We start from the raw sequence: 23,801 nt of genomic DNA, 5'->3' as shown, positions 1-23,801 counted from the left end.
GTGTGCGGAGTCATTCTTGGGCAGGCTGCATTTTATTTTGTGCTGGGCAGCTCTCCTTACTGGGCGCACTCCTTGTGCATGGGGCTCCCCTATGTGGAAGGGCTCCCCTATGTGGAAGGGCACTCCTTGCACGCATCAGCACGGCACATGGGCCAGCTGTACACCGGTCAAGGAGGCCCTGGGTTTGATCCAGGAACCTCCCTTATGGTAGACGGACGCCCTATGCATTAGGCCAAGTCTGCTTCCCATTCTTTAACACTTGTAAAGAAAAGCAATCTAAATTTTAATCTTACTATCTTTTCACATATAATTGTCCATTCTACCATGTTAATAATTCACTAACTTTCCTCTTTGTTTCATTTTTGTCTGTACGAAGTTATGTAGCAATAATCGTGAAAATTACTCACAGCCCACCATGTTTTAATAATAATAATAATCCATGGAGTGGAGTGAAATATATGGGAATGTTTAATTAATATCTAATGCATAACTGCATTCTGTTGAAATTTACACAAGAGGGACATTTGCCAAAATGTTTTATTCTGTTGTGTTTGTGCTCACTCTGTTTTATCTGGGTCTATATTATTTGAAGGCAGAAACCTAAACACCTACTGCACCAAGGTAGTTGTAGAGAGTAAAGATGCAATGACAGACAGACTTCTGTTAATTTGAATTATTTTCATTTACGTAGCAGGGGTATAAAATTGCAATAACATATTTTATTGCTCCAGTGCATGCAAACTTAAGAATAATATCACCAACAAGATTTTGTGAATAAATGAGAACCATTTAAAAATAGAACACCTTGACTTTTTCCTCCTCTGAAGTTTTAATTAGACTGACATTTTCATAGAGTTACCTTTTGAAAATTAAACTATTTCTTTAATTCCTACAAATAACTTAGTAGGTTGGAGTTCTATGTGAAATTTAACATTATTCAAAACATTGGAAATTACAATGTTACTGGAGACCAGTATATATAAGTTTCTGTTACCTTATCACCTTCAGAAAATGTGGTGCTATCCAAGGCTCTCTTCCAAGTGATTTCTGGAATGGGCTCCCCTTCCGCTTCACATATGAGTGTGACTTGGCCATTCTCATATGTAGTTTCATTCTTAAGTTGTATTATGTGAGGCTGTACTGTAAAGAATATATACATTACTCATTCCGTATTGGAAAATATTATTAGTCAAACTGAAAAACCATAGCATGTAATTATTACCTTTGTACCCATTCCAGTGTCATGTTTTGCTTTTTAGGAGTGCTGACAAGAATTGCAATGCGCAACAGATAAAAACTTAGAAAAATAATGCACATTTATTATTATTATTATTAAAATAATTTAAAATGGCTTATAAACCAACATACAAATATAATTCCTTCCAAAATTTAAAAGCTATATTCTTATTTTTTCCTGTTTTAAGACCATAAAATTAAATGAAATAGTCTGATCATGTTCTTTCATAATCTGTAACAAATGTTCCACAACAATGTAAGTATTGGTGGAGGGGTGATGTATGGGAATTGTGTATCTTATGCATGTTTGTTTTGTAAGTTCACAACTTCTCTAATTAAAAAAATAATGAAAAAGTACATATATTTTTAATTTTTCCAATTATTTAATGATTGTCTCTAAACCTTGAAAATAATTTTAAAAGATTTTAAAAGTATATATTTATATATAATTTGCATATATTATCCCAGTTAATTTATTTTTGCCTCAATTTATTGTAACAATATTATTAGGTATTGCAAATAATTCTTGTTATAATTATGACTTCTATAAAAAGTATGTCTACTAATTTAAACTATCTTAATTTAAAAATTAGGATTCTCCACAAATTTACATAAGATCATAGAATTAATTACTTTTGATATTATATTATTAATTTTTACTTGTTTGGAAATGAAAGGACAAAATGCTAGCACTTGCTTTTTCAATATGAATGACAGTTATTTTTTAAGGCAAATAATTTTGAAATATAAAGAAGCTCTTAATTTCATGGTATTACATAAAATTAAAATTCATGGTATTACATATGTGACATACGGATTTTTTAACAATGCAATCGTTACTCAATTGCCTTAAAATAATTCAATTAAATTTCTGTTATGCATAATTTACTTTTTGTTAAAAGCAACACAAATTTGTTCAGGGTGACTATACAAAAAAATTACCATAGTGATGTAACATAATAATTCATGCATTGTTTTCCATTTGAAATCATGAAAATATCAGGAACTTTTTTTTATCTCACTTATTATCAACCTGATTACAAAACAGTTAATGAACATTATTTCATACGAGTCCACTGAAGATTATTTATACATCTTTAATTTTTGTTTCTCAGCATCTAATATGGCATGCTTTGTTGTGTGAAGTCAAGATATAGTCAATTAAATGGGTCATATTCAAATAAAATATTAAACATATTAAGTTCTGGCTTGTAAGCCCATTATCTATTTGAGAAGGCATCAATACTGTTTTTACTTTTCTTTTCCATCCAATAAAATAAAGTTCAGATTATTATATTTTCAATTAATTGCCATCTTTTTTTTAAAAATCATATCTGTATCCAGCACTAAAAAAACACAAAAAAATATTTAACAAAACACCTATCAACTTTTTTTTTTTACTTTAAATCAAGAGGACTATCAATCAGATAGAATATCTTAACAAAGGTATCAGGATTTTTAGAAATTACAAACATACCTATAATAATATAACATACTCAACTTCTCTTTTCCACAAAATAAACTCAACATGGAGATAACCCATTTTTAAAATTGTCTCATACTGTACCAGTTCTAATTCATTATTTGTTAATGTATCATATTTATTTGGTATTACAGCTTTAAAATAGAACACTATTTTTAAGTGGGGAAACTGTTGGAACAAAGTAGGTGAATTCTATAATTTCCAGCAGTTTTAACTATACTTATTCTTCCCTTTATTGGAATAATCTGTCCAGAATTTTCACCTTAGCTGATTTCTTCTAATTGTTAATGATTTCTTTTAACATCATCTAAATATCACTCTTTTGAGCAACATTCCATCACTGTACTACCTTAAATAATTGCCTTCTTACTGAACCCTAACTGTTTTATCCAGTTTAAATTTCTTATTTGAACATAATATATAAATTTTATTTTTATTTTAATATATATTCGTATAGCTGTTTACTATCTACTCTACTGGATGTACCTATTATGAAAATCTCCCTGGTTCAGGAAATGCTCCCATAAAGGCGGCCCTAGGATCAACTGGCTGAGGGCAAACCCTTGCAGGTCATTCATTTATAAGTAGTGCCTTTGCACATGTCAACCACAACACTTGGTTTTTCTTACTCTTACAAAGTACTCATTCTTTCCTTTTCCCTTGCCTTTCAGTGAAAGTATTTTGATCACTGTGCTTTTTAAAATGGAAGTAATGTACTCAATGTTAGTAATAAATATAAAATGCAGTGTCATACATTTTAAAGAATATAAGCATATTGCAAGTTACCAACAGCATATTTTTTTAAAATTCTAACGAACAGGAATGAAAGTTAAATCAATAAGTAAAAACAGCAAAAATAAATTATTAGTTTGGTAGTCTGTATAAGTTCTCTTTCCCCAGAGGAGTATTAAGCTTCTTTGTAAATATGAAATATATTTATATTAAATTTGCTTTGACTAAAATAAAGGATGCATTAAATTATGGTTATGGGTTAGTATTTCCTAATTATAACCTTTTATGTGTGCTTTTTTGGTATATATGAAAAGTGAGACTGACCCCAACATGTGTAACTTTAAGATTATTGAAAATTAATCCTGATATGCATAGATAACAGATTTCAATATATATAAAGAAATTTTCTTCAAGCCTAAACTATGTGTCAGCTAATATCTTAAAAGATTTTGAATGTGTAATTTCATGTAATTCTTAAAATAATTCTATGTGCTTGCTGCTATTTTAAAATATATTTTAGAGATGAGGAAAAAGATTTAGTTGTGGAAAGTTAAACATCTTGTAAAAGTGTAAGAGTTGAATTGGACTCAGACCTCACCTCCAGACATCATGGTTTTAACCACTATGCTGTAATACTTACCAAAGACTTGGAGGAATGCCTGCTTCTCATCTTCTCCTGCTTTATTTGTGGCCTTGCAGACATAAGGGCCCCCATCACTATTAATTATGTTCCTGACTGTGAGTTCTGTATTGCTTCCTTTCAATATGTATTTTTCACTTTCTTCAATAAGCTTGCCATTCCTAAGGAAGAAAAAACAGTTTGATCTCTGTAAATCTGACATCTTAATTCAGGAGATCATATTCAAATTTCTGATCTATGGGCATTAATCACTGCATAGCTACTGTCACTGATAGACAAGGTTATAGCCTAATCAAAAGTTTATTTTTAGTAGCTCACTGAAAACTTAGTGCATAAATATTTAAATTATACTTGAAAATTATTTTTATTTTGGAGGTAAGAGTAACATTTAGCTCTGTTGAAATCTTGACACTAATCTTAGCCAAAAAATTACATTGGATCAATCTGTACTTTAATTATTAGTAAAAAATAAGTTTGTCTGCTGATGAAATGCAATATATACCTTCAAAGCTTTTGATATATTTATGAAATTTATTTATTATATTCCTAGGACACATTTGAAATCCTATCTATGGAAAGTTCCTATAAAAAAGCAACTTTTTAAAGGATAATCAATTATATTACTTTTAAGTAATATAAAAGAGTAAGATGAAAGAATTATGTGAAAATGCAGTTAATTAGAGAAACTATGCTGAATATAACTTAATTTCTTGTTGAGGAACAGAAACAATTTTACTTTGATAAGTTCCCTTTCAGACTTAAATAATTTTCAATACTTTTTCCATTCTTTCTGGACTAAAATTGGTTTCATTCTCCTCTAACTATAGTCTTTGCAGTTCACTAAAACAATGGCCTTCAGACTTTTTTTACTATAATATACAATTAAAAAGTACTTCAAGTATATTAAAATATTAAATAAAGTCCACAATTTCCCTTAATATTTGTGGATATTCTTTTCTATTTTGTTCTCTCCTTCTCTTCTTTCCAATTCTTTGCCTACTCCTTCTATAATTATATTAATGGCTTAGATGATTGAATTTATTTTAAGACCCATTAATCTAAAAAAGTTTGGGATCTGTCCTTGAGTGGAAAAGCTATATTTAATTGACTATACAAGTTTATTTTTAAATAAAATTGTCTCCAAAAAGATTATAAAGTATGATTCTTGAATGAACCAGAACATTTCTCTGATACGTTGAAAAATATTGCTAGTGAATTATGGACCTGCCTTCCTGAAAACACTGGCATAAATTCTTATGTAATCCTATCCTTCTATGACACTGAATCATCTGTTGTTCTAATTTCTGAGGAAACTTCTAAATGTATCCTTGAACATGCAAAAATGTCAGAGGAGCAGTGGAGTGATGTAGTGTTAAGGTTCATAAAATAATAATAGCAAATGCATATATTTTTTTTTCTATTCTTTTATAAGTTTATTTTTCATATTTTATCCAGTCCAATCTTCGCAATAACTATGTAAGTATGGCAACATTTCAGCCTTCTTGTCTGGACTGTAATGCAGAGGGCTACCACAGCAATTAGTTGTCCAATATCATTCTTAATCTATTGAGGAGAAATTCATTTGTTTTAAAATAATAATAGTAACAATTGTAATAATAATAGTGATATACCAGAGGTTTCAGCAACTTATAGTTCATTAAACACTTTTCTTGTATTATACATTTGATTGAAAATACATGACTAGTCCAAAGATAAGTATTTTCTGTCCCCATCCTCATTCATAGAACAGAGGACTAAAATTATAAGTATGATTTCCCCACCACTAAATTCACAAGTGAAGACATTTTGACTCACAGTGAGGCTCACAAATATAAGTGGCAAATTAGTTGCATTCTAATGTACTTTCTAATAGAGAGCATTATCTTCCTACTTCATGTGAAACACTGTGCTAAAGCTTTAAAGTAGAGTGAATGAGACATGACTACCTATTGTAAAAAATTCATAATCTGATCCAAGGGAATGAAGGGTGATATTGATCATTTATTCATAACTTTATGTTATTGGAGGGTGGCCAAAATCCACTCCGGTAGGGAAGATGAGAAAGGAAGATAAATATTGACTGGAATTTCTGGACAAATTTTATGGGAGAAAATAAAAATAACCCTGATTTGGACTTTGAAGTAGATGGTTAGATCTTGAAGAGATTTAGAAGAAATTAGTGTATAAAATTTAAATTCTCCTCAAAAGTCAAATTTAAAATATCACTAAAGGTTAATGACAAAGACAATTGTTCTTAGTATCCATCTCCTACTAAACCTATTAGATAGAACACATCTTATTAGTCAATATCTGTGGCATGCCCAATTTGGCAAAAGACCATAAAGGATTCTGAAAGTCTCACATAAGACCCTCTTTTGAAACACAAACCTGTTCTTTAAGAGCCTTTTTTTTTTTTCAGGTACAAGAAAATGGAGTTAGGATTAGGGTACCAATAGAAATGATAAAGAAGGGAGATAAATCCATTTCCAGTCAACATGGAATAACAGGGTCTAAATGTATTCTCAAACTTTAAATCAGGAAAAAAGAAGTATACATATGAAAAAAAGAGGTTTCAAAATTATTTAACAGTTTGTACATAAGAGTGACCCCTGAGGACTGCCATTGCTTACTGCCTGAAGAGAGTTTCCAGGCTGAAGTTAAGGGAGAGAGAACCTAACAGAGGTAAACAGTATCTCTGAGTTGGAGAGACAGAGTTAGGAGTTGTGGAAAGCCAAGATGGCTAGAATTTATGGGTGAGAGAATATTAGAGGGGAGAAATGCACAAAAAGGGAAATGTAGAAATCTGCAGAAGGTTCCCATCAACTTTTCAATGGAATACTGATCAGTGAGCATGTAGAAGTAAGGTTTTTCCAGGCTAGGGAAAGAACCATCACAACAATAAATGCTTACACAAGCAATAACAGAGTTTCAAACACATGAAACACAGTGGAGTAGAAAGAAGGAAGAAAATATTACAAATGAAGTTGGAAAACAATAATTAGAAAATCAGTAAGTTTAAGGATGGCTAGAACAATCTAATCTAATCTAAGCTAATCTAAATTAATCTAATTTAATTGATTTTCTGGAGAAACAGCACTCAAAAAAAGAGAATACACATTCTTTTTAAGTACACACAGAATATTAATAAAGATAATAAAATAAACTGAAAATTTTTAAACAAATTGATAAAATAAACATGTTCTCTGAAAAGAAATCAAGAGCAGAAATACACACACATATACATGAAATATATCCAAATATTTAGAAACAACCAACATACTTATAATAACACAAGGGTTAATAATAACATCAAAACGAAAAATTTTTTTTTTATTTTTTTATTTTTTATTGACTTTGTAATAATATTACATTAAAAATATATATGTGAGGTCCCATTCAACCCCACCCCCCCACCCCCCCTCTCCCCCCCCCCCCAACAACACTCGTTCCCATCATCATGACACATCCATTGGATTTGGTAAGTACATCTTTGGGCACCTCTGCACCTCATATACATTGGTTCACATCATGGCCCATACTCTCCTCTATTCCATCATGTAGGCCCTGTGAGGATTTACAATGTCCGGTGATTACCTCTGAAGCACCATCCAGGGCAGCTCCATGTCCCGAAGACGCCTCCACCTCTCATCTCTTCCTGCCTTTCCCCATACCCTTTGTCCATTATGTCCACTTTTCCCAATCCAATGCCACCTCTTCTATGTGGACACTGGATTGGTTGTGTCCATGTGATAGCCAGATCCTGAGCCTCAACAGACTCCAGCACCTACAATCTGATTTATTGGACTTACCACACTCAGCTAAGATGGAGGTGAAGAAGGACAACCACCACACCATGGAGCCTAGAGTGATTACAACTGAAAATGGGAGGATTGCATCCAGCATCCAGGTGGAAAAATTTTTTTTAAAGTTTAACTGGATTGCAGAGTAACTTCCAGAAAGGATGGCAGAGTAGGGAGCTTCAGGACTCAGTCTTTCCACCAAAACAACTATTACACAGGCAGAAACTATGAACAATTATTGTGAAACACTAGAGGCCAGAAGAATAGTTTACTGGAAAGAGTGGGAAGAAGAAACTGGTAAGTACTGTAAAGAACTTAAGCTGTTCCCTGCATGAGTGGGCAGCTACTGCTGCCCATCCTCCACTCTTATGGCAGGCCACCATCTTGAGGTTCCATCTCTGGCTAGCTGCTGGTGATAGAAAGGAACATAAAAATCTGCTTCTCCAGGAACACAGATGTGCATTATCAGTCACTGATCTTGGCTTTTAACTAGAGAATTCAGATTTTTGTGGGGTCCTTGCTCTGAATAAAGTTATTATTTCAACATTCTCTGGACAAAGGAGGTGGCAGCTATTGTATCAACACTCCCCAGATAGGGGCAGACACTGTGGATATTAAAAGATACAGCACTTCCTCAGAGTTGTGGGGGACAGGAAGCTGAAGAGCTGCATATGATGGGTAGGCCAGGAATGCTCAGCTTTGGGGAGCTATCAGAGTTTTGGCACCCTTCCTGAAACCCTCCACAGGACACATTGCAGGTGGTCTGTTCACACTTTGTGGGTATCCGACTCTGTTTGGGCTGGGAAAATCCAACTTGGGAAAATTCTCCCTGGGGTGAATCTCTTCTCAGAATTTGTCCTCCCAGAAAAAGCAGTGTGAGACCAAGAAAGGAGTGTTAAAAACAAACAACAACATAGAGGTGGATAAGCTGGAACAAAGATCTGCTGACATCAGATACCTGGGAGAGGGTTTTGATCCCAGGGAGACAGAGGACACAACCAAAGTCCTATAAATGGGAGAATTCCAAGAAAACTAACAAGCAATAGCCCAGGAGAAGACAGAGACCCAAAAAGACAGGGAAGACTCTGCCCACTGTATTTGCCTCAAGAACATCTCTGCTTATCATCACAATATTTCCAAACAAAGAAATTGTCATTCAAGGGAGTAAATTCCATAGTTAATATTTTAAATATTAAAATGTACAGTTTGCAAGAATAGTAAGACAAAAAAAAATCAGAAAATAATGGCTCATCTGAAAGAAGAGGATAAAATATGTAAAAAACACCAATGAGGAAGATGAGAGTGTGAGCATTCTGAAAATAATCCTTTAAAAAAATGCTGAAGAAGAAGATAAAAGCACAGAGAAAGAACAAAAGGATATCAGAAAAACAAGGAATGAACAATATGAGAGTCTAAGTAAAGATATAGAAATTATAAATAGGAACAACAAACAGTTACTAGAGTTGAAGAGTAAAAAAACTAAAATGAAAAATGCATAGGACGGCTTCAAAAGCAGATTGGAGTTGGCAGAAGAAAGAATCAGTGAACTTGAAGATAAGACATTTTAAATGAGTCAAGTTGAGGAGCAGAAAGGAAAGAAAATGCATATATTAAAAGAGAAAGTAGCCTAAGACAGCTTGACACCATTACATGTACCAATATATAGCTTGTGGGAGTCCCAGAAGAAGAAGAACTAGAAAGAGACAGAAGGAATAATCAAAAAAATGACAGGGAACTTTCCAAACATAGTAAAAGCCATAGATACACACATTCAAGAAATACAGAGGGCTTTCAAGAAGTGCAGATAAAATTAAGAAAAAACACCCCATCTTCTCTTGATGACACTACTAAATGCAAAGTCAAGGACATGGGAAAAGCAATGTGTTATGTACAAGGGAATCAAATTATACTGAGTGCAAATTTCTCATCAGAAACCATGGAGGAAAGATGGCAGTGGGTTGAAATACTTAAAGTAATGAAGGAATTAAATACCAGCCAAGAATTTTGTATCTGGCAAGACTCTTTCAAAAATGAGAGAGAGATTAAGACATTCTCAGATAAGCAAAAGCTGAATGAGTTCATCACCACCAGCCTACCCTGAAACAATGTTCAAGGGAGTTCTTCAGATTGAAAGGAAAGGAGACTAGACAGTGGTTCAAGGTCACATAAAGAAATAAAGACCTGTGGTAAAGGTAATATTGTGGGTAAATAAAAATTCCAGTATTATTGTGCTGTATTGTTTGTTACGTAACTCCAATTCTTACTTTCTACAGGTGCTAAAATGCAAATGCATAAAATGTAATGATATTTTGAAGTTCTTGTACATATAATGTGCAAAGATATAAGTGTTAAAAAGTACAAAATTGGGGCATGGATTTAGGTCAAGTGGTTGAGTGCCTACTTCCCATGTATGAGGTTCTGGATTTAATCCCCGGTACCTCCTGAAGCAAAAAAACAAATGAAAAAAATCAACGTTTATTTGGGAGCAAATGTAGCTCAGTGGTTGAGCACCTGCTTCCCCCTCTCTAAAAAAAGGACAAAAATGGTGGAGGAGCAGAGATGTATAGAAAAGTATATCTGTATGCTACCGAAGTTAAGTTGATATCAAACCAAATATGACTGTTATATTTTAGGATATTAAATGTTAAACCCATGGTAACCACAAGGAAAACAGATGAAAAATATTTCCAGATCAAAATGAGATGTCACTCATTTCATCACAGGTAAGCAAATAGATATAAATGTAGACTTTAATGAAAGTGAGGAACAAAAAGATATAAGATTTACAAAACCTAAATAGCAAATTAGCTAATGTCAAAACTGTTAAGTTCTAGGAAAAGAAGAGCAAACTAAACCCAAAGCAAGCAGAAGGAAGGAAATAAATATTATAATGGGGATAAATGAAATAGAAAACAAACGAACAAAACCAAGAGAATCAACAAAATCAAAAGTTGGTCTTTGGAAAGATCAATAACATCCACGAAGTTTTAGCTAGAATGACAACAAAAAGAGAGTTGATAAAAATAACCAATATCAGAAAGAAGGGTCATTACTGGTGACCCTGCTGAAATAAAAAGAACTAAAAGAGAATATTTTTAACAACTGTATGCCAATAAAGAACATAGCCTAGATGAAGCAGACCAATTCTTAGAAATGCACAAAATAATTACATACCTCCTGAGAACCTCCATGTTGCTCAAATGTGGCCATTCTCTAAGCCAAACCCAGCATGTAAACGCATTACCTTACCCCCAGCATGGGACATGACTCCTGAATATGAGCCTCCTTGATGCCAAGGGATTGCTACAAATCACTAACTGGTGATGCAACTGGAAAAAGACCTTGAATAAAAGGGGAGATGGTAAAGACAAATAAGTTTATATGGCTAAGAGTCTTCAAAAAAGATTTGGGAGGTCATCAGAGAGGTCACACTTATGCATGCCTCAGCAGGATCCCAGAGTCAGCCAAAGTGGATACAATCCCAGGTACCGGTGCTCCTGAGGGCTATGGAGACACACAGGTTCTACGGTCATGGCAGTTGGCTCTGGAGTTCAGTGCCTTGCCAGTGGGCCCTACTTTGGAATTTGTGTTCCTGAGTATGAGTATGAGTTGGACTCAGATGTGACCTTTCTACACATGTCTCTTTTGTCACTTTTTCTGAACCTGTGTTTGGCGCTGGGGTTGGTGTACACCCAAGAGAACTCAATCTGTGGACTGGCCATATGCCAGCTGGGACATGAGCCTCAGCAGATATGCAAATCCTACTTACTGGTTCAATGGACTTACCCTGGTCAGCTAACAGGGAGGTGAAGATGGTCAACCAATACAACAGGGAACTGAGAGTGCCTACAACTCCAAGCACGAGAATCACATCCATCAACCATTTGGAATCTAAGCCCCTTCTCAATAGAGAGGTGGGGTGGACATGACCATCCCAAGGTCCACAGGATGGAGGAATAAAATATGGATTAGAGTGGACTTACTGTGACTATAGAACTACTGTGACTAGTAATGGAAGAAACTGTAGTATTGATGTGGAGAAAGTGGCTGCGGTAGTTGCTGAGGGCAGAGAGAGGGAAGAAGAGATGTGATGTGAGGGCATTTTCAGGACTTGGAGTTGTCTTAAATGATATTTCAGGGACAGATGCTGGACATTATATATCCTGCCATAAACCAATAATGTACTGGGGGAGAGTGTAAACTACAATGTAAACTATTATGCATGTGGTGCAGCAGTGATCCAAAATGTGTTCACCAAATGCAATGAATGTGCCACAATGATGAATGAGGTTGTGGATGTGGGAGGAGTGGGGGTGGGGTGGGGGATGGGGGATGTGAGAATCTCTTATATTTTTAATGTAACATTTTTTTGCAATCTATGTATCTTCAAAAAATACAATAAAAAAGACAATAAAAAAGAAGAAATAGAAGTGCTCAACAAACCGATTTTTAATAAATAGATTGAATTAGTCATCAACAACCTCCCAACAAAGAAAAACCCATAACAGATGGTTTCACAGGGGACTTCCTCCAAATATTCCAAGAAAATATAACTCTAGTTCTCCTTAAGCTCTTCCAAAAAAATTGAAGAGGAAAAAACAGTCCCACACTCATTCAACAAGGCCAACAACATCATATTCATCCTAAAGTCAGATAAAGACACCAAAAGAAAATAACACTACAGATCAATATAACTTATGAAAACAGATGCAATAATCCTCAGCACAATACTAGCAAACCAAATCCAACAACATATTAAAAGAATTTTATACTGTGATCAAGTGGGATTTATCCCTGGTCTGCAAGGATGGTTCAACTTAAGAAAATCAAATATTATAATACAACACATTTACAGAATAAAAAAAAAAGATCATCACAATTGATGCAGAAATGCATCTGACAAAATCTAACATCTTTCCTAATAAAAGCAATGATGGATACAGGTCATTGTACATTTTTATCAAAACCTAAAAAATTTTGTGGTGCAAAGTGTTAAATATAATGTAAACTATAGTCCATGGTTAGTAGCAATGCCTCCATATTTTTTCATCAATTTTAACGAATGTACCACACTTATGAAAGATGTTAATGGGGAAAAGTATGGGAGGGGGAAGAGGGAGGATATATGGGAATCCCCTATCTTTACTATGTAGCATTTATGTAATCTAAAGCTTCTTTAAAAATAATTATTTTTATTAAAACAACAACAACAACATATAGACTACAAAAAGCATAAATGAAAAATCCACAGCTAACTTTCTACTTAATAGTCAAAATCTGAAAGCGTTCCCTCTAAGATCAGGAACACACAAGGATACCCACTGTTATCACTGTTATTCCACATTGTACTGGAAAATCTTGCCAGAGCAATTAGATAAGACTAAGAAATAAAAAGTATTCCAGTTCTAAAGGAAGAAGCAAAACTTTCCTCATTTGCAAATGATATGATTCTATATACAGAAAATCCCAAAAAATCTACAACAATGCTTCTAAATGAATTCAGCAAAGTGGCAGGGTACAAGATCAACACTCCAAAATCAGTATTGTTTGTATAAATAAGCAATGTATCATGAGAAGAAGGATCAAGGGAAAAAAATCCATTCACAACAGCAATTAAAAGAATCAAATGTCTAGGAATAAACCTAACCAAGGGTGTAAATGATGTATACACAGAAAATTATAAAACATTGATTAAAGAAAATAAAGAACACCTAAATAAAAGGAATGATATTCCATGTTCATGGATTAGAAGACTAAATGTCATTAAGATGGCAATATTATCCAATGCAATTAAATGCAAGCCCTATCAAAATTCCAACAGTCTTCTTTGTAAAAATAAAAAAGCCAATCATCAAATTTATAAGGAAGGTTAAGGGTCCTGAGAAGCTAAAGCCATCTTTAAAAAGAAGAATAAAATTGAAGGATTCGCACTTTCCAATCTTAAAACTCATTACAAAGCCACCATAATCAAAACAGCATAGTATTGGTACAAGGAGAGATATATAGACCAATGGAATAGAACTACCATAGGACCTGACATTCTCACCACTAGGTCTATGTGCAAAAGAATTGGAAGCAGGGACTCTAACAGATATTTGCACACCAATATTCATAGTGACATTATTCACAATTGCCAAAAGAATGAATGGATAAATGAAACATTATATACTTACAATGGACTATTAATTAGCCATAAAAAGAATGAAGCCCTGATACATGCTGTCAACAACATGTATGAACCTTGAAGACATCATGTTGAGTGAAATAAGCCAGACACAAAAGGACAAATATTGTATTATCTCACTGATTTGAAATAATTAAAATAAGCAAACTCATAGAGTTAGAATCCAGAACACTGGTTACCAGGGGATGGGGTGGGGATATGGAATGGGAAGTTAAAACTTAAAATTTATAGGGTTCCTATTTGGAATGATAGAAATGTTTTGGTAATGGATGATGGTGATGGTAGCACAACCTTGTGAATACCATTAGCAGCACTGAAATAAATATCTGAATTTGACTAAAAGGGGAACCGTTAGATTATATAGAGAGAAACAAAATAAAATGTTTTTTAAAAATCTATGGCACTACTCTACACAAACAGTGAATCCTAAGTTACACATGGACCTTAATTAAAAGTATAATTATAAAAATGTGCTATAATCAATTATATCACATGTTCCACACCAAGTTGTTGGTTGTGGGGTGGTATATGGGAATCCTGTACTTTATGTAAGATTTGTCTGTAAATCCCCAACTTCTCTAATAAAGAAAGAAAAAACACCAAAAAGGTTTAACTGAACAAAATGAAAATATGACTTGAGGTATTTAGAGATAGAATTACATGTTTACATTATTAAAATGGAAATGATTAAAATAAATTCATAAGTATCTACCTGGAACAACAAAAAACACAAGTGAAAAACACAAAATAAGCAGAAGAAAGACAATTATAAACATAAGAGTAGAGATCAGTGAAATAGAAAGGAGTAAAACAAAAAATAAAACAATTGAAACCAAAGCCCTGATAAATTATAATTTTCTCAGGCTAATCAGACAAAGAAATGGAACAAATAACCAGTACCAAGGTGACAGAGGAAACATGGATATTACACAATTTAAAAGGACTACAATGCAACAACTAAGATGAAATGTACAAATTCCTGGTATGATATAATTCACCAAAGAAATTTAAACAATGGAAATAGCCATAAATCTATGAAAAAAAATGAATTTGTAATTAAAAGCTTTCACACAAGAAGAATCCAGGCACAGACTGGTTGACCAGAGAAATCTTTCAAATAGTTATGAAAGAAATAATGAACGTTCTATAAAACTCTTCCAAAATTTAAAAGAGGGGGTAATACCTTTATTGCCCTGAACCAAAAACAACACAAGCATAAGGAAATGATAAAATGATTTCTGTCAAAGCCATGAATGCTGCAATTCTTAACACATTATTTGCATGTTGATTCTAGCAATATATAAAAAAGGAAAATATATCATGATTGAGTGCTGTTTATCCAAGGAACACAAGGTTATTTAATCTTTTGAAAATGAATGTATTTTCCCAAATTCATGGGCTAACAAAGAAGATTGATAGGATATTCTCAAAAGATGTAGAAGCACTTCAATGGAAATGAAAAGAGGGCTATTAGTAATTTCTATTTTCATTCTGACTTTGGCTTCCATGTCACCAAGTGCTCCTAGCACTCTTCATGAAAATTTATTATTATTCCCCAATGTTTGGTCCTCATCTCTCTTTACTAATTTCACGCGTATCCCTTGGAGAAATTATCTCTATGCAACACTTAAGTCTGGATCTTTTTCTCTGAGTTGCTGCCCTATAATTTCCTAATGCTTACATGATGTTTTACACAAAGATGACATTCTTGTATCTACAGATCAATATGGCAAAACAAAAAATTCCCTCCAATATTAGTTTCATTTTATACACACACACACACACACACACACACAGGGACTAGCACAGTGTGCTTTGTGATTTAAATAAATATTTACTTTATCCCACCCAAGGTAGAAAACTAATCATATGAAGTTACAGAGATAAAAAATTATAAAATAAAATTATTCCTCAATTACCCTCTGAATCTGGTTGGCACTAATCTTTATCATAACTATATTTCCGGTTAAATATAAGACAAGGATTTTGCACAAATATAAAATTTTAAGGAAGTCTCAGGATAGATAAAATGATTAGAATGTGACTCTAGAACAGTACTTATTCATTGTAATGACGGATTCATTGTAATGATGAGATTTGTGCTGCATTTAGATCCGATATTAACTAGAGATCCTAGATAGTAAACAAGGAAACTCTAGATATATAATCATTATCTGGGGTGTTTTATATTGATGTTTTATGTATAATTCCATTACAAAATGGTAACATGAAGATGCAAAGGAGTTACTGCCTGCGAAGAACACTTACAAAACATCTTATCTGAAGAAATGCCTTGCTCATTGCTGCTTGCTATACTAAATGAATAAAGATCTAAAATGGAAAATTATATAGTAAATGTTTAGAAAATTAAGAAAAAAATTGAATTTCAATCATCACCATCAACTGTCCTTACGGACACATTTGCCTTAATTTGAGTATATTTTTACCAATTTTATTCTTGTACTTATTCTTGTGCTATCTGATTTTTGAGGTGTAGAAGTGACCACAAATATCTAAATCTAATGCCCAGTTGATAAACTGCATTAGTAACTACTAAATATTTCCAGGATTTTCCATTCTTAAAATTCTTTTGCTTGTCATTTTAATAGTTTTTGAGTTACATCCAAAAGCATGTTTTGAAATCTGTTTGATTTTAACCGAAATCAAATCATATCTAATATTCTAAAAACAAGGTAGGTCAAAGTGAACTGTCATAGAATAGATTTAGAATAAGAGTGTTCATTTGATAAGATAAACTTTTTAGAATGGTATATCAAATTCATGAAAATATAACTCTACATAATTTTCTTGGTTTCTGCAACAATAGGGTCTCTAGTAAAATCTATGATTAATACATTTTCAATAAATGTTCTAATAGATGTGAAATTATTCACATATCGCAGTGATGCCATCAACTAAAGAATTTCTACTTCAAGATACACTTTACAATAACAATAAAAGGGTCGTATCAGTTAAAGGGGTCCTTGGGCACGTTTTGACCAAAAAAAACACCCTTGTAGAAACAATGACCAGGGAGAGGTGTGCATTTTTTGACTCGGAAAGTTACGGTGAAATCATAATTTTGAGCTCCTTAGCAAGTTAATCTAAACAAATTACCTGAACACAACAGCACCAGTATATTTAATGAAATTCAAAAACAATTCTTTACTTCTTATTCGAATGATAAATTTCCAGAAAATTATTCCATCAGCTTGACTGGGAACAGAAGCTAAAAGGATGTCAGCACATGACCTACCTATACCAGTTTATGGTGGGTTCAGGAGAGCCAGCGGCCCTACAGGATAATGTTATCTCTTCTCCTCTCTCTGCTGTGGCATTAAAGGATTTCTGAGGCATTGTGATTGCTGGTGGAACTGAAAGAAAGATGAATATATATTCAATAGAGATATAAAATATTTTCACCATTACCATTGAAACTGCTTTTATTTATTTTTTACCATTTATTTATGCAATGCTTTAAGACTTAATAGCTCCTATACTTATATCAGTGGAGCCGATTTGCTTTTATAGTAAAATGACAATGTGATCTACTTTTTAAGGTATAAAAATTAATTGGTTATAAATCAATTATACTGTTTTTTTACTAGACTACAAATAAACTAAAAAATATACATTTATATATACTTTAAAAAAATAGGTCTCACAAAACAATAGAATATACAACCCTAACTCAAGTCAATACTAAAATCTACTTTGAGTATAAATGGATTTCCTATTTTGGTTCTCACTCGTATATGTAATTCCATAAGCAATCATTTACAGCTTTGAGACAGGGCTTTCAAATTAGGTGTCAAACCCTAATGTTCTTTCTGATTAACTACACTTAATTTCTTCACATAACTATAGAACATTTTATGAAGAGAAACTGTTTAAGCCATAGAGTATGAAAATAGATTTTCATGAACAATTCAATTTTAAAATTAAGCCTCCCCAATTTCCAACTAATTACATTGGAAAAACTGCACATGCTGCACATTTTGGACCAGTTGAAACTGTTACTGAAATGCACTATTTGCAATAAACAAATCGATAATATCCATAACAAAAGCTAAATTACAAAGTAACACATAAATTGTGATGCACACATTGGTGATTTAGAATTGAATATGATAAAATAATATTCCTAAATTTAACTATATTAATAGATTTACTTTTATGTGTCCTAAACAACATGGCTAGATAAGCACTTAGAAGTGTGATTATGATTAAATATCTCTGCAATAGCATTCACATTAGCATTGATGCTGCATTATACCCATTGATGGTGGGGATAAGAACTGATAGGTAAATTGCAATTAAGCATAGTAAATCAAGTTTCTCCTATGAATTCACACCAAAGGGCAAGATATAACATGCATGTTTCTAGAATAACATCATAAATATGAGATTTCCAAAAAGATGACTTTTTTTTCAGAGAGCAACTCTACATTCCAGGCATATTTTTAAATTTTTTTTAAATTTTGATTTAATTGTATTTTTTAAAGAGACATAGATCACAAAAAATGTTACATTAAAAAATATAAGTGGTACACCCCACCCCACCCCACTCCTCTGACATCAACAAACTCTTTCATCATTGTGGCACATTCAGTGCATTTGCTGAATACATTTTGGAGAACTGCAACACCATATGGATTATAGTTTACATTGTAGTTTTCATTTTCCCCTAGACCATTCAGTGGGTTATGGCAGGATATATAATGCCCTGCATCTGTCCCTGCAATATCATTCAGGGCAACTCCAAGTCTTGAAAATGTTCCCACATCACACCTCTTCTTCTTTCTCCCTGCCCTCAGCAACTTTCGTGGACACTGTCTCCACATCAATGATGCAATTTACTACATTGCTAGAGTCAAAATAGTTTTTTAGTAGAATACCAGTTAGTCTACTCTAATCAGTATTTTATTCCTCCATCCTGTGGACCCTGGGATGGCGATTTACAATCCACCTTTAAATCAAGAGGGGACTTAAATCCCACCTGGCTGATGTATGTGATTTTCCAGCTTGCAGTTGTAGACACTCTTGGTTCCCTTGTATGGTAGTTGACCAACTTCACCTCCCTGTTAGCTGACCTGGGTAAGCCCACCAAACTTGAAAGTAGGTATTGCAACTCTGCTTAGGCTCAGGGCCCAGCTGGCACATGGAGAGTACAGAGATTCAAGTCTCCTGAGTATACATCAAACCCAACATCAATCACAGGTTTAGTAAAAGTGACAGAGAGGCATGTGTAGAAAGGTCACAACAGAGTCCAACTCCATCACATGCAGGAGCACAATTTCCAAAGTAGGGCCCACTGGCAAGGCACTGATCTCCAGAGCCATCTGCTATTACTGTAGGACCTGGATGTCTCCTTAACTCTCAGGGTCACCACTACCTGGGGATGTATCTACTTTGGCTGTCCCTGGGATCCTGCTGAGACATGCATAAGCACAACCCCTCTGATGACCACCCAACTCATTTTGAAGTCTCTTAGCCATATAAACTCATTTGTCTTTACCATTTCCCCTTTTTATTCAAGGTCTTTTTCTAGTTGCATCACCAGCTGGTGATTGGTAGTAATTCCTCATGCCAGGGAGGTTCATCCCGGGGAGATATGTCCCATGCTGGGGGGAAGGTAATGCATTTACATGCTAAGTTTGGCTTAGAGAGTGGTCACATTTGAGCAACATGGATGCTCTCAGGTGATTTTCATTTTACTTTTTTCTGTTTTTCTCTTATAAACATGGAAAATAACTTTTTAATCAAAATGTATTTTTGCTTTAACTTTTATTATTTTTAAGTATAGCAGTTGGAGTACCATGTCTATTTTTTAACACCACCACAAAGATTCTAACATCGTTAAGAATTATGATGAAAATGAAATTTTTAGGAGAAATGTTCTCTATAGTAAATGAAGTATTTGTCAAATAGAATCACTTCAAAATTGAGATGCATGTGCTTCAGTTGTTGTTGTGCTACCACAAACTCCAGCAATTTTAAACTTTGTTATAATTTCCATGTGTACAGAATGAGCCATCTATTCTAGATGACCTCAAAGTTTTGAGTTAAATCTTTGTGTATATTGGTGTGATATATTTATCTAATTAAATATCTGCTCTTATTTACAATTACATTAGTAGAGTACAAAACAATATTAATACTGCATATTTACATAACAATTTGAAAAGCAATTCCATAACTGTACTGAAGAAAAATATTATCAAACCTGAGTTTTCACTACTTCTAATCCCAACATATTCATTAAGTTTGTTAGCCACTATTTAAGATGATAGAGCAAATTTTTAAGTATATTAAACTCATTTGTTCTGAACTCCCTAATGGGTTGTTTTAAATAAATTTTTAAAGATATCAATTATATTTTGTCCAAAGGTTTTATTATCTCATACAACCCCACATCTATTCTATATTAACTCTTTAAAATATTTTTTTCACATGACTATTTCTGCAGCATGAGTTTTAATATTTTTATTAAGATTTGTATTGTACATATGTTAACTAGTCAGTGGATTCTGGTAAGTTTCTAGTGTTCCTTTTCATCTTCAAAACACATGGGAGTATACGAAGAATTAGATTTATAGCTTTACATTTAGATGGAAGCTTGGTGTAATGGTTATGCTCATGTGTCAACTTGGCCAGGTAACTGTGCCTGGTTGTTTGGTCAAGCAAGCACTGGGCTAACTGTAATACAAGGGCATTCATGGAATTTAGGCACCATTGATTTACCACAGTGGTAAATCATAGTGAGCTTATTGCAATTACATCAATCAGGGAGACTGCCATTAGCAATGAGTCATGCTTTATCCAATAAGTTGAATGCCTTAAAAGGGGAAGTGATTCCAGCATTGAATGAGAATTTCCGAGCTCCTATTTGGAGAGCCACCTCTCTCAGAATTTGTCAAGAAACTTCATTGGACTTTCATTGAAGGCCCTGTTGCAGCCTGCCTGGGGAACCTGGACTTGTGCATCCCCACAGTCATATGACTCTGCTAAAATTGCATACTATTGACAGATACCTCTTGTTGATTCTGTTTCCTAGAGAACGCTGACTAAAAGAGCTTGGTACCAGCAATGGTTCTTGAGGAACAGAATCTTAAACACGGGGTGTCTGAGATGGTGTTGAGAGTTTTGCAATTGGCTCTCTACTCTAACTGAACTCAAGGGTATTGACAACTCCCTTTCCAATAATGAAGAGGGTGCTAACACTCCATGGTGTGAGTTGGCAATCAAGATATGCAAAATGTCATCACTGGATTCCCCTACTTCCTCACTTATAAGAAGCAAGGATTGGGGTGAGAGTGTTTTCAACACCTTAACAGAGTTTTATGGAGTTAAATGGTATAATGATGTTTGCTGGCTTTTCCTAGATACTCTTGATACTGCTACAAAAGAAAGAGTTAAAGGTTTCAAATTTGAAACTTAAACACTGCATGAGTAATGGGAAAGTTTCTATGTGGGCTCTGAAAGAAAATCTTGTACCCTGTAGCCACGTGCTTGAAATATCTGAGAACCAAACTAAGACACTCATTGTACGAGTAGCAGTTACAAAGGAAACTAAAACCTCAACCACGCAGGTTTCTACAGGGCTTTGATTGGAAAAGGGTGGAATCCAGAGTATTGGGATGGAGAAATATGGGATGATGATACTATTGGTGGAGACATTGGAACCCTGAATTCTGCTGAGACTTTACCAGATAAGCCTGTGATGGCCTGCCCTGTCCAGACCACATCTTGTCAACCTTGTATCATCCAGCCTCCAGCCTGCCCCAGGGAGCCTGAAACAACTTCCAGCCCTGAGGTGGGTACCAGCCAAAAAGAAGCCTGCCCTGCCAAACTCTGAGTGTGCCCCAGGAAGACTGGACCTCCTCCCAGCCCCAAGGCACATACCAGCCAAATTCCAGCATGCACTGCCAAGCCTACAGTCTGCCCCCATGAAAACTGCCTTCCAACCCAGCCTGAAGAAATTAATCTTATCTCACAGAAGAAAATTCAAGGGAATGCCCTGAGGCGAGTAGCTTGCAAGGCATTTCTAATCCTTCTCCTTACCCACCTCCACCACCTCTCTTGTCTTCAGACCTATTACTAGACTAAAATCACAAGACCCCAAAGGTGAAAAACAAAGTGTGACCCATGAGGAAGTAAGGTATACTCAGAAAGAACTCCATGAGTTTTCCAACTTATATAGACAGAAATCAGGGAACTATGTGTGGGAATGATTACAAAGGGTATGGGATAACGGTGGAAGGAATATAAAGTTGGATCAGGTTGAATTTATTAATATGGGCCCACTAAGCAGAAATTCTGGATTCAACACTATAGCTCAAGGGGTTAGAAAGGGCTCTAACAGTTTGTTCAGTTGGCTGACTGAAACATGGACTAAAGATGGTCTAGCATATCTGAGATTGAGATGCCCAATTTGTCCTGGTACACAGTAGAAAAGGAAATTTAATGGCTTATGGAGATTGGAATGCTAGAATGGATTTACCATTTGAGACCTGCCCACCCACCCCAGAAATGTCCAGAGGACACACCTTTAACCAGGACTGTGAGGAACAAATTTTTAAGGCTAACTCCATCTTCCCTGAAGAGTTCTGTGATTGCTCTTCTCTGTAGTCCAGATATTACTGAGTGAGGGATGTGATGGAATTAGAATCCTTAAACATTATGGAAATGATTGGGTGTTAGTCTGGTAAAAGTCAAATATCAGCAGTTAATTGATAAAGTCAAGGTGAGAGTGGCTACTGCAATGAAAGCCCAGATTCAAAAAAGCACTCAAAATGGTCTGATCTGGTAGAGTTATGGCATTGGCTAATATATCACGTGGTACCTAGCAGTGAAACAGATGGACAGTCTACTAAATTTCTTCTGGATCTGTATAAACAAAAGAGTTCTAGGTGGAGTGAACAAAACCCTAATTCAAATTACAGATGCAGATAATCATGGCCCCTTAATCAATTCCCAGACTCGTGAAAGTTTACAGGCCCAGAGCCCCTTGAATGAGAAGGCAAGATTTCCTTGGGGAAGGGTCCTGTTAAGCTGCCCCAAATGTATACTGTTAATCTTCCTCCCACCTTTCCCTAAGGAGATCCGTGGTCTTTTACCAGTGTAACTGTGCACTGGGGTAAAGGAAATGATCAGACATTTTTGGGATTATTTGCTGGCTCAGAAGTGACATTAATTCCAGGAGACCCAATATGTTATTGTGGCCCACTAGTCAGAGTAATGGCTTATGGAGGCCAGGTGATTAATGGAGCTTTTGCTCAGATCCATCTCAGTTGGTCCAGTGTGCCCCTGGGACCTTTCTGTGGTTATTTTCTCAATTCTAGAATGCATAATTGGAATAGACATACTCAGCAACTGGCAGAATTCCCACACTGGATCCCTGACTTCTGGAGTGAGGGCTATTATGGTTGGAAAGGCCAAGTGGAAGCCACTAGAACTGCCCCTGCCTAGCAAAATAGTAAACCAAAAGCAATACTGGATTCCTGGAGGAGTTACAGAAATGCCATCATCAAAGATTTAAAGGATGCAGGGGTGGTGATTCCCACCACCTTCCCAGTCAACTCTCCTATTTGGTCTGTAAAGAAAACAGATGGATCTTGGAGGATGACAGTATATTATCATAAACTTAACCAGGTGATGACTCCAATTGCAGCTGTTGTCCCAGATGTGGTATCATTGCTTGAGCAAAGCAACATGTCCCCTGGT

General features: G+C 34.7%; 1 protein-coding gene across 2 annotated transcripts in view; it reads right to left on the bottom strand.

Annotated features, from left to right (window-relative positions):
- NCAM2 (neural cell adhesion molecule 2) overlaps window positions 1-23,801 on the bottom strand; it is a 589,167-nt gene that overhangs the window by 208,210 nt on the left and 357,156 nt on the right. For both annotated transcript variants that reach the window (XM_058296115.1, XM_058296117.1), the window contains exons 6-8: window positions 17,332-17,449; window positions 4,092-4,252; window positions 995-1,140 (exon numbers count right to left, since the gene is read on the bottom strand). In XM_058296115.1, the coding sequence (XP_058152098.1) occupies window positions 995-1,140; window positions 4,092-4,252; window positions 17,332-17,449 (425 nt within the window). The remainder of the gene's footprint in view (window positions 1-994; window positions 1,141-4,091; window positions 4,253-17,331; window positions 17,450-23,801) is intronic.

This window comes from Dasypus novemcinctus, chromosome 4 (genome assembly GCF_030445035.2).
Source record: "Dasypus novemcinctus isolate mDasNov1 chromosome 4, mDasNov1.1.hap2, whole genome shotgun sequence".
In the NCBI taxonomy this organism is placed as follows: domain Eukaryota; kingdom Metazoa; phylum Chordata; class Mammalia; order Cingulata; family Dasypodidae; genus Dasypus; species Dasypus novemcinctus.
This window is presented reverse-complemented; position numbering and strand designations above follow the sequence as displayed.